Genomic DNA, 11803 nt, shown 5'->3' with positions numbered 1-11803 from the left:
CATCAACATTTTTTGAATTCACAAATCTTAATACCAGAAAATCTTTTTTAATTTATGAACATTTTCATTTTAGCACTCATTTATCAAGTTTTTTAAATTCAAGGTTTTTTTATAATTCACGAACATTTTATAGACTCGTAAATCCTTTGAAATTTAGGAACATTTTTAAACATGGCAAACATATTTTTGAATTCACAGATAATTTTGCAAATATATGAACAGTTTCTGAATTCACTAGAATTATTCAAGTTCATAAGCATAATTTCAATTCATATACATTTAAAAGATATGGATATTTTTCAAATTCATGAACACCTTTTCAAATTCTCAAACATTTTTATCTTCATCTTTCTTCGTACATGAAATCAGATGGTAGTAAATCAGAAGGAAAAAAACGATGATGGAAAGAGGAGAGAGTTAGCAACCGGTTTGCCTACACCTCTGAAAAGAAACTAAAATGTTGAATAACGCTCCTCCCCTACTCAATCGAAACCTGCACAGACAAGCATAGGTAAAAAAAGTGAGATATTGGCAGTAGTCTGGAATCGACAGATCTAGCATAACGAAAACAGCTACGACATCACTATGCCCTAGAAAGCAAGCATATATAGGTGAAAAAAATCCATGTAAAAACAGCAGGATCAACTATGGCCTATGGGGGACACGTAGAAAGGGAAATACCAAAACCTGCGACCCACAGGTAGATTATGATAGGCAAAAAATACCACGAAATGGCCTGCGAGAACTGAATACAAAAGGGCCGGAAGTAAAGGGCCCTAACAAAATCAAGAGATGGCCTAGTTAGGATTCGGCCCACAGAGGGGGCGACTATTCCGCGCGTTAGGATTCGCCCCTGCTGAAGGCCTCGTCAGGGGTCTGGACTCCTGTCTCCGTAGGCGGCGAGGGCGTGCGAACTGGGGGGAAGGCAACCGCCGCGCCGCCTCTCCGCCCTCGGCTCCCCTGCCGCCGCCGGCCTCTCCGTGCCCTTCTCTCCCCCGCGGGCGCCTCCCCACCTCGCCGCCTCCCTGCCGCCACCGGCTACGGATTCCGTGCGTCCCCCGACACCGCCGCCCTACCCAGTCCGTGCTTCTCCGCCGCTGCCCCCCTCCTCTCAACCGCGCCGCAGGCAACCTCGGCCTCTTCAAGGAGGGGCCAAAAGGTTCATCCTCGCCGTCACCGGGGAAGCACCTTCGTGGCGTCACCAGGTAAAGATTTAATGCTCCACGTCACTATTTGATTTCTGTTGTTCTGCACAGAATGTTTGGCGTGTTGTCTATTTCTTGTTGATGAACCGTATATATACAATTGTTGAAACGTCTTAGAAATTCGGTCGTTGATGCATGCCTGATGCTTTCTTGTGAACTAAATCAAATAGTCAGATTTAATTTTAACTGTTCGTTTGGTAGCTAATGTCCATACCTCGTGTCCTATGCGCTTGTGTTAGCTCCTCGTTTGGTTGACGCGGTACTGCCTTTTCTTGTGCCATTTGCTAAATTTGTATGATCATTTAATCTTGCAACAATTGAATGCAGTTGTGTTGGTGATGCCAGTTAGAACCTGGAAAATATGGTTGGTCTCCATAAGTTTCTTTTGCACGGCAAGATGGGCCTATAAGATGTTATGGGGCCTTAGAAAAATAGTGCCAACAAGGATTTCCGTTTCCTTTTATTTTGTTATCTCTATGTGAGATAATATATTGTCCATTTCTTTCTTATATAACATGCTTCGCTTGCTGCTGCTGCTGTCTGAACCTGCAATATTTCCTAAAGTGACTTTGGCAGGTCGAAACAACTTCCTGGAGGCCTCAAAGGGGGTTTGGACATGATTGATGATGAGGCTAACTTTGGCGACATCACTGATGCCCCTGCAGAAGCGGAAGCTGCTGCAAAGTTTCATCCTAATAAGCTGCGGGGCAAGCTTCGGAAGAAATCTGTGCCATCAAGATCTGTTGTACCCAATCGTACAGTGGAAACAAGTGATGAGAAGGCTCTAGCTTTAAGTCAAGATAATTTGTCTCAAGGACTTGCTACGAATCAAGAAATAGCATCTTCGGCCGTTCATGGTAGTGAAACGATTGGTGGTGCGGAAGTTTGTGGGGGCACTATTTACACACCTTCTGATGATGTGCTGGCAGTTTCTTCTGTAGATAGGGTTTCACAAAATGACGATCCTCATGATGATCCATCTGAAGTAGTTACGCTCCAAGAAAGCTTGGTTGTTTCAGATACCCAAGCATCATCCACCCATCCAACTAGCAAGACAGTTGATGATTTAGCTGACTTTGGGGAACTATTTGACACACATTCTGAAGAGGAAAACGCTGCAAAGTCCAAGCTAAAAATTAAGGTGAAACTCAGCAAGGCAGCATCCAAGTCCCGAAAGACTGGCCAAAAGAAGGCAGCTTCAACTGTAGACGTGGTCTCACAAAATAAAGAGGATGGTAACGATGATGTCAGAGGATGCAACGATGAGCAGGTACAAGCTCAACATGAAGAACATGTACAGACCTCAGATTCTCAGCCACCCTTGGGAACTGATGATGGTACAGTTGACAATTTTGTTAACCACAACCGCATCCTTGAAGAGCCTGGTCCAGAGGAAACGGCTGCAAAGTTATGCCCTAAATCACAAAGAAAACCTGGCAGGGCTTCATCCAAGGCTGTTGGGACTAGTGATGATTATGCAGCAGCTAATCTAAAGGTCAGGGTTGAAATCTGTTAGAAATTTAACTAAGTTCACAAATATGATATGCTGATGCTCTGCTTTTGATTGCTTTTAGGATATCAATGCTAGTGTTGATATAGACTCTCAAGATGGGCTGATAAATCCTCATACTGATGATACTCAACCGATCTTTGGAGAACCCTCAGGTGCGTGTTTGATTTACTTGTGGAACTTCTTTTCCATGCACATCTGGCATAACGCTCATTCTGACCATACAGTATGTCATGAGTTGTTGGCTGCACTTATCACTTTATATTGCTTCGTCTAGCTTTCCTGCTTATTTACTCATAATGAGCAAACATATTTCTGGTACAGCTGAAGCTGCTGCTACATTTCTACTTGATCTTGGAAAGAAAAAGAGCAAAGGCAAATCAGTAACATTTGTTCTACCAGATGATTATGAGGGGGTCGCTGCAACAGATACCAACCATAATGACATAGGATCTGATGAAAATTTGAACACCTTGCCTCAGCAAGCACCTCAAAAGGTAAGTCCTTGCTGAAGTCTACACTTGTGATTAGAATTTTCTTAGCACCTCAAAAGGTAAGTCCTTGTCTCATTGGTAATTTTTGCAGCATTGTCTTACTGAAGAACATTCAGACGATCAGGAATATACTGATAGGGAGAGCCAGTACTATGAGGGGGAGCGATCAGATCATGGTGTTGAACAACAATCCAAATTGGATGTTGGAAAACAAGAATTATCAATGAAGTTAAGAAGCAGGACAGAGATTCAGAAGGTTGGGTTATCTGAGCATATTGTTGACGATCATCTTGATGAAGATTTTGTTGAACCTTCAGCAGCCGAACAAAATAATGATAGTAGCGACGAGAACACTGCTGGAGGAAAGCAGAAGGCACCAAGAAAGTCAAGGAAGAAAGATCCAAATAAAGAACCTTTGAGGGGTTCCAAGCGCACCTCGACGAAATCCACTTCGGAAAAATCACAGCCGAACCAGCAGAAAAATAAAAGTGAAGTATCGTCACGCGGTTGTAAGAGAGCCTTGAAAGATACAATGACAGAACAGCCTGAGAAGAATCTTACTCACAGAATTCGTCAAAAAAGAGCTCAAGGTATCTGGCTAAAATAACAACGGTACCCAAATAACAAAGCATCAATTTAACATGCTATGAGCTCTTGACTCTTGTATTTTTGGCCTTTGTTGTTTTATAGAAGTGCAAACGTTACTTCAAAAACCTGATCATGAGATAGATCGCATGAAGCTAAGTGTGACGCATCTCAGGTTGTTACAAGAGGCCAGAGAGCGTATTCAGGTGAGTTGTGCACGTTTGCTGGGTCTACCTTCTTTATTGGAGTATTATGCTGTTGCTCATGATTTTTGTTTTGGCCTTTCCTAGAGTAAAACACCGTCAGGACCATCATCCTCTAATCAAAGGTAGGCTCTTTTCCCAACTTAAAATATTATTTATGAATATTTTCTCTGTATCTTGTTTAACTACCATTCTGCATTTTCTGTTTGGATATTTTTACCTAAAGTGTAGTAAAATAACCAGTCATTGACAACAATGCTACAGTTCTATTTGCAAGCTTTCTATTTTATCATATAGATACTTCACTTTTTCAGATAGGGTATTTGAAGTTGGCGTTGCTGCTGCAGTTTTTATTCCAGCATCTAAATTTGTATTCTTAAATTTGATGAGTTGGTATGCTGCTTTAACCATGATTTCACTGACTTTCGCCTGTCATGTTCTTTGTTGATGTCTTTTCACAGCAGCTCCCGTTTTGGAGATACTGACGATTTTGATCCTTTTGGAGATAACTATGACAATGACAGAACAGAGAATCAGGCGCTAGAAAGTGCTACTAAACTGAATTACCATTCGTATATGGACAAAAAGACACGGGCCAAATGGACAAAATCTGACACTGACTTGTTTTACCAGGTATTTGGAAATCAACTACACCCTCTATAACTTAATAGTATAAGATGTTTTTTGACACTGTCATGCTGACGTTTTGGCTTGCCTATGGGAAACTTCAACTTTTTTATCTGTTCTGGTCCAGGGTCTTCAACAATTTGGTAGTGATTTTGCAATGATACAGCAACTATTCCCAGATAAGTCCCGTGATCAGGTACGGCAAAAGTTTAAAAGTGAGGACAAAAAGCATCCAATGCAAGTCCACGATGCTATACTTCATCGCTCGAGAGGTCAGCGGTTGCTTCATACCTGGTCCAGCCCATATATTTTGATTTCTGATTTCTGATTTTGCTTAACCTAACTCTTCTGTCTTACAACTGTATACAGATAACTTGTATTTAAAACAAGTAATGAAACAGCTCAACATTGAAGATTCGCTCAAAGACATCAACATTACACAAAAACAAGAGGTTGCATCAACTGAAGGGAACACTGGAAATGATGTTATTTCTGAAACTAACACGTTCAGTGTTGAGAATGTTTCGAATTTGTCAGATGAAGAAATGGGCACGCACCAATCTGAGGTCAAAGAAGGGGAGGATGTTGCAGCTGGAAATGCTGATGATGTTGACCTGGATGTTTTTGATTGGTACTAGCACGATAGTCACGCTGAAAATCAGGCAGAAATTATTTAGGATCTCACGGTTCTGCCAACCCTGTGAGCCAAGGACATGTTCTATGTCGAACATTTTTGCTCACGGGTTTAGCTAGTTAGGGATGCGAGATACGGATGCAGATAGTACGGTTGTTACGTTGATTACCGTTTTATTTCACTCTTGCAAGTTACTGCTGTACTCTTCAGTAGTGTTGGTTTTTCTATTTCATGCAAACTTTGTAGTCTCCCTCGAAAGTTGCTGAAGTTTGCTGCTTCGTGATGTCTCCTGCTAGGTGCAGAGCTGATGGCGGCTCTCACTTTGCTTCTAGTTTTCTGAATAAAAGAAGTTGTGGCTTGTTCAGAAAGGTATATATGTGCCTATCAAATGAATTGCCCGTAATATTGCTTGTTCTTACAGGGTCTCAAAATGTAGAGTACTGATGAGCATTTCACTGTTTTTTATGGATACTTTTACAGCCAGCACAAAGTATCCAAAAGGGTGAAATGCAAATGAACTTTTTTTAACTGTGTCCCATCAGGCTTAGTTTTCGTTTGCCGAATTGCTACATTATGAGCCTGTTCGGCAACCATCCACTCCTCTGAATTCTCAACTCCACTCCTCGATTCCCAACTCCCAGCTCCATTAGCAAATTTTAGAATTTGGCAACATGTTCGGCAGCCAACTCCAACTCCTCACCTGTATTTTCTATTGAAGGAACCGGCAGGAGTTAAAGTGAGAGTCGTCCGTCAGTGTGCTGTTGGGTTGTCGAACCGGTAAGTTGTGGCAAAGGTGGGTAGAAAACTTTGAACTCCAGGGACAATCTCGTACAGTGAGACATGCGGAGCGGGCGGAGCGCCACTTTAGCGACTCCCAGAAAATGGTCTACTGGCCACTCCGCTCCGGAACGAGGAAATCGCTGAGCTGATCTGTTCGGTGCCGCTCCTGCTGCTCCAGGAGCAGAGCTGTGGAGTGGAGGGCTCCCGAACAGGCCCTATGTTGATGCAACCCAATATTTTCATGAGCAATTGGTATTTATTGCCTAACATCAACTGTATCAGGTCGCTCTAGTATGTGATTTTTCCGGCTAGTTCTGACATGGCATTTTCCGTCCGCTGTCATTAGGCCAACTTCACCGCGTGACTCATTTCTACCCCAAATCGTCCGTTTGTGTCCGTTTGGGGTAAAACGGGCAAATCAAACGACCCAGCGCATGGGAGCATACGGACGCTTTGTTTGGTCCGTGTCCGCTTTTGCCATTTCCAGACCAAAGTTGCTCTCGGTTTGGGGCCAAAGCGGACAGAAAGCGAACGTCTTCGCGTCCTCGTCGTCTGTCTGTGTCCGCCTCGACCCCACATGTCACTCTCTCCTTTTCTGTACATGGCCCACCACGTGCATCAACGACCACGACGTATGGGGTGAAAATGGGGTAGTAGTGATGCGTGTAGCGAGTTTGTGCGGCCTCTGTCCGGCGTTTGTTCTCCCTATTTCTATCCCATACAGACAAAATCCGAACAAAATAGGTATATATTTAAGATCGTGCGGTGGAGTTGGCCTTAGGGGCGGGTGCCCATATAGGAGGCCCTGCAATTTACACCTACGTAACTCTTTTTATGTATCTTACGTACTGTCCGATCTGGCAGTTTTTTATTGGTAATTACTTGCACGCACGGGCCCATCCTGAAAATTGAGGGGGGGGGGCGTTTAATTAGCGATGAATGGATTTACGTAAGTTTCGTACACCAATTATGTAGGTGTGGCATTATTGAATTTAAAACACCAAACAGGCGAGGTTGTCGGTTTAGGTTTTTATTGGTCGGACTGTCGGTTCATTGGTCCATTTGCGATAAAAAAACCAGAATATTCAAAAATTTGACCTCACATCAAATTAATATGCATAATATGGAATCTAAATCATTAACAAATCATGAAGTATTACTAGTCTAGTTGGTTATTGGGCAAAGAGCTGGTTCAAGGTTTTTGCAGTCAGACCGGCAAAGACCCACCATCACCGTTAATCAACCCGTTCTTCCTCCCTCTTCTGCTCACCGCGCGGCGGTCGTATGTATGGAGACTCCAGCCGGAGAAGATGGCCTCGTCGACGCCAACCCGCAGCTGCCAAGCGGCGGATCGCCGGCCTCGTGTGCCAGGCGAAATGCATCACAGAAGGGCACGGTGGACGCCCGCCGGGAGCGCCGCCGGCACCAGATCAGATTTCGTCCGCCCGCCAGGTGCTTGTGTTTATTCCCCATCCGTTCCACCACCCCTACTAGTGACCAACCACTCGCCACGCTTCGCTTTGCTTTGCTTGGACTCGCCTACTTGGATGCTTCCTTCGTGGTATCGAGGTGTGGCCAAGACAAGAAACAGAACTGAGACTTCAGTTCTCCCACCCATGAATATCTTAGAGGGCAGAGTGGACTAGAATAACCAACACAAGGATTCGATAGGTTTGATGGGCCGGCCTGAAGTCAGTCATAGAAATAAATAAATAGTGGCCATTAGATGCAAATCACAAGATCAGACAAGCCCACAGAGTCAAGTGGTACAATATAAAACATGTGGACAACGCCGTAGTTATTAGGTTGCAACGAATCGGACTCTCACTTTTGTGCGTGCATGACTTCACTGATGATTGAGTGAGATCTGGAGATATCACGCAAGGACCAGGGATGGTGGACCTTGAGGCCAACAACCATCTTCCTGATCAAGCACAAGGAGAAGATGATGTGGTGGATCTTGAGCCCGACCATGGATCTCAGACGCAAAGCACACGGACAAGTAGAGCCCAAGTTGATGACTATAATGTGGACCTTGAGGTCTATAAGCTATTTGTGGACCTTGCATCGCCCTATCCTGATCGACTTGGCATCCTAAAATCCTTTGGGTTGCTTCATGAGAAGCAAGCATATGTTTTGTTGCAAAATAGGCTATCCAATACGTTTAATCTTTTATACCCGAAAAAGAAGATGATCGAGCTGTGTGACGAAACGGGGGAACAACCAGATATGAATCCTGGTGCTTTGTTCATACGTCTACCAGCTATGATACTGCCATGGGCAGCCCTCGCCCTCTTCCACAATAGCCACAGAGAAGGTTATGATGATAACGACGTCAAGGTTACATATGTCTTGTTCTGCTGTACCGCAGTGTTGGAGTACTTCTGCAGGTTTTTCTCAACTAGTCATATTTCTTCAAAGGCTCAAAGGCAAGTCCATTCGAGTTCTAGGACGCCTGATGGGGATTGGGCAGTACAATTGGTAACATGGGCGCTTGACCAAGTTGCAAGGATAAAGCTAGAGAATGCCCAACGGCGAGGGAGTGCAGTTCCCCCGTTCCAGTGGCAAAGGACCATCCTGTACAAGCTTCAGTGGGCAAGAAAGAAGGATGCCCTGTCCATCAGTGAGCTAATAAATATCATGAGCATTGGTGCACTCAAAGATAGCCTCGTAGGCCAATATGCTCTTGTAGGGTTCTTTGTCCACAACAAAAAGCACACCAAGATGACCAGCATCCTGAGTTTTTTGAATTGCAACGACTTCTTTCACCAACATTGGTTCATGAAGCCCTGCAACTCTTCCTTTGCAATAACAGAGTTAGTCCTCAAGTATGTAAAGAAAGGGTGGGAAGATCAGATAAAAGATGTTGGCAGTTACTGGAAGTTCAATGACCGCAGGGGGCAATGGACTCTTGAGGCTAACAAGTGCGATCAAGACCTGGGTTGGAGCTTAAGGAGTCCATTTGACGAGAGCGTCCTTCTCTGGCACATCGCCACGGATTTCTGCTTCTACCACTTGGGCGCATCAGCAGATCACCAATGTGCCACTGCTCAGTGTATTGAAGATGCATCAGGTGAAGGCCATGGTTGTGCTGTTTGGTGTGAAAGATCTCATCATCACGGTAGAGCCGTCCGGGTGCCGGGAGATGTCCAACTACTTGATGTACCTACTACTCCCTCCATTCCAAAATATAGTGAGCCCGCGCTTCCCGAGGTCCAACTTTGACCATAAATTTAACCAACGAGACCAACTGCGGCGGGAGAAAAAATTATATAATTGAAAACTTCTTTCGAATACGAATTCACTGATATAATTTTTGCTCCCGCCACAATTGGTCTTGGTAGTTAAATTTACGGTCAAAGTTGAAGCACGTGGATAGAGGAAGCACTACATTGTGGAATGGAGGGAGTATTTGTTAACCCTGAGATGCTACTCTCGGGTTCTAGGCGGAATCTGCTCATCACCGCTAATGCCGAACTGGAGGAGATTCTCAAGGATGAAGATCTGTCGCTCGAGAAGATCATCAAGGGTGACAAGCCTTCGCTCATGGAGATCCTCGGATGCAGTAAGCCATTTCTGAAGTTCTTCACAGGCAGAAAGCCATTGCTCGATGAAATCGAAAGAGAATTTACGCAGAGAATAATTGGCAAGGTGCAGCCCACACAATGCCAAGAACAAGTTGTTGAACACACACATTCGCCACCTGGTGCAAAGAAATATCCAACTGCACAGGAAGGTTGTTTTATCCGTGATGCCTGTAAGATTTCTGAAGCGCTGTTGTCTTTGGGTGATGAGAACAAGACATGGGAAGTGATCGAAGGTGTGTGGGTGGAGATGCTCTGCTTCTCAGCCAGTAGGTGCTGAGGATACCTACACGGAAAGAGCCTGGGCACTGGCCCTGAGCTCCTCACTTATGTCTGGCTGCTGCTATCACACATAGGGATGGAGACCTTGCCGGAGAGGCTGCAGAGGATGGAGCTTTCAAGTGAAGGAAATGCCGGTGCCCCTCCATCGACTTCCCAGGTCACCATTGTCACTGGCGAAACCTTTTTTTTAAATGGTGCTTATGGATACCATTTCTACTCTGCATTTCAATTTTACGCTTATTTGCTTAGCCATGGAAGGTTTTTATGTTTTTTGTTCTGTGATGTTCCTGTTATCTCCATGGTTTTCTAGTCTTATATTGTTCTTCAATGAAAGTTTGGAGGTATTATAACAGTGTGAATATGTGATCTACCAGATACCTGGGAGCGAAGATCCACCTCCTTGCAGACGCTCAAGGCCTCATGAAGCTGCTGCTGCCGGCGCATCCATGTCTGAATCCCAAGAAATAGTACCAGCTGAATAATCTGAGAAATCATACTCTATCGTTATACGTACATGGAAATAGCCCGGTGTCAATATCACCCATATGTCGTTCGTGTCATTTGCTTACTCACTTGCAGCTGCTCCTCGGTGCAGAGCTTGATGCACTAGTCCAGTCTGATGCCTGGCAGTCTGTTTGTGAGCTGTTGGAGCTGCCAGATTACCAAGTCTGTAGTATGGATGCCAGGTTACTCCACGATTGCCCCATGTTGAATTCTCTAGTAATGTATTTCTACCTGAGGGTCAGAAATTTCAGTGTTGTTTTTCTTCCTCAATCTCCATCATTTTATAACCATGTGAATATTTGATCTACCAGAAACAGGGGGTGTGGGAGGGAGTACCGGATGAATAACCTGAGAAATTATTGTCTGTTTATTTACAGTTGGAAATAACCCGTTTCTGCATTACCAATCTGATGTGCCTGATTTTAGTTTGCAGCTGCGCTATTGTGCAGAGCTTAATATACTATGGCTGCTGTTAACCGCCCATTTCCTATTTCTACAATGAGCATGTTTGTAGAACTGTCGCCCCATGTTAAACACAGTGGCGAACGACGTGTCTTGCCTCGTCAAGATTATGATAAGATGCCGTAATCTTGGCTTCTTATTTGCTTACCAGTGGAAGCTCTGCCTTAATTGATTCGTTGCGATATGCTGTTCTTTGGTGTGGTTCTCTGGTTTTCTCGGTGAATAAGAGCCATCTGATGCCTGTTTGTTTCCAGTTACAGTGCCTATCAGTCCACCACCATTTTTGTAAGAGTCTGGATTTGGTGTTGGTGGTTTTATTTTATTTTTGAACTTGAATACTCTATTGATTCAATCAATTTGATTGTAATAATGTATTACTACCCAAAGGTCAGATGCTTTTATCTTCCTTGATCTCCATGATTATCTTGTTGGTATATCACTTCCCAGAGGCACTGCTCCATCTCAAAATGCTTACGAGATTGGAGTTATTTATAGGTAATTTTGTAGATGGAGTAGACTGGAACCCGACCTGACTGGCATCTTTATTTGTAACTGTAAATGTGTGATTTAGCAGGGTTTTCTTCTTGGGAAGGAGGACCTAGGCCTCATGAAGCTGTTCATCTCTTTATGCAGGGAAATAATCCCATGTTTGTGTTTCTTGATTTTTTTTTCGAGGTTAAGGGGTTTGAAGGGCGACGAGCTGTGTTGGTTCAGGATAAGTAAAAGACATCCTATCGCTCCTTTCTCCTTGCAGAACTTTTGTGGTCAAACTGTTCATTATCTCTATATAGTTATTATGAGGATTCAGGACATGTTCTTCTATTTTGCTTATTATTATATTTGTGGAGCTTCATATCATGGACACCCAAATAAATCAGAACACATACATCAATTCCTATCTTCCTTATTTGTATGCATAATATCAAGGTCCAG

At 43.8% G+C, this 11803-nt stretch overlaps 1 protein-coding gene and 1 long non-coding RNA gene across 3 annotated transcripts; both read left to right on the top strand.

Annotated features, from left to right (window-relative positions):
• The first annotated feature begins 862 nt into the window (after positions 1-862).
• On the top strand, positions 863-5630 carry LOC123061116 (uncharacterized). 2 transcript variants are annotated; one of them, XM_044484067.1, is made up of 10 exons: positions 863-1205; positions 1782-2700; positions 2780-2870; positions 3040-3212; positions 3301-3799; positions 3900-4000; positions 4085-4122; positions 4459-4630; positions 4752-4896; positions 4994-5630. In XM_044484067.1, exons 2-10 carry the CDS (start codon positions 1822-1824, stop codon positions 5260-5262), a joined length of 2367 nt encoding a protein of 788 aa, XP_044340002.1. In that variant the 5' UTR covers positions 863-1205; positions 1782-1821; the 3' UTR covers positions 5263-5630. The 2 variants fall into 2 exon arrangements, with proteins under 2 accessions (XP_044340002.1, XP_044339992.1); XM_044484057.1 differs by having other exon boundaries at positions 1770-2700.
• Positions 5631-7256: 1626 nt separating this feature from the next.
• On the top strand, positions 7257-11256 carry LOC123163601 (uncharacterized). The gene is made up of 2 exons (XR_006481935.1): positions 7257-7490; positions 10279-11256. It is a non-coding gene; the product is annotated as an uncharacterized lncRNA (long non-coding RNA).
• The last annotated feature ends 547 nt before the right edge of the window (positions 11257-11803 follow it).

This window comes from Triticum aestivum, chromosome 1A (assembly GCF_018294505.1).
Source record: "Triticum aestivum cultivar Chinese Spring chromosome 1A, IWGSC CS RefSeq v2.1, whole genome shotgun sequence".
NCBI lineage: Eukaryota > Viridiplantae > Streptophyta > Magnoliopsida > Poales > Poaceae > Triticum > Triticum aestivum.
This window is presented reverse-complemented; position numbering and strand designations above follow the sequence as displayed.

Coding starts and splice junctions, on each gene's coding strand:
- LOC123061116 (XM_044484067.1), top strand. CDS start 1,822: ATGATTGATGATGAGGCTAACTTTGGCGACATCACTGATGCCCCTGCA. Junction 3,213..3,300: donor CTCAGCAAGCACCTCAAAAG/GTAAGTCCTTGC, acceptor TAATTTTTGCAG/CATTGTCTTACTGAAGAACA. Junction 4,123..4,458: donor CCATCATCCTCTAATCAAAG/GTAGGCTCTTTT, acceptor GTCTTTTCACAG/CAGCTCCCGTTTTGGAGATA.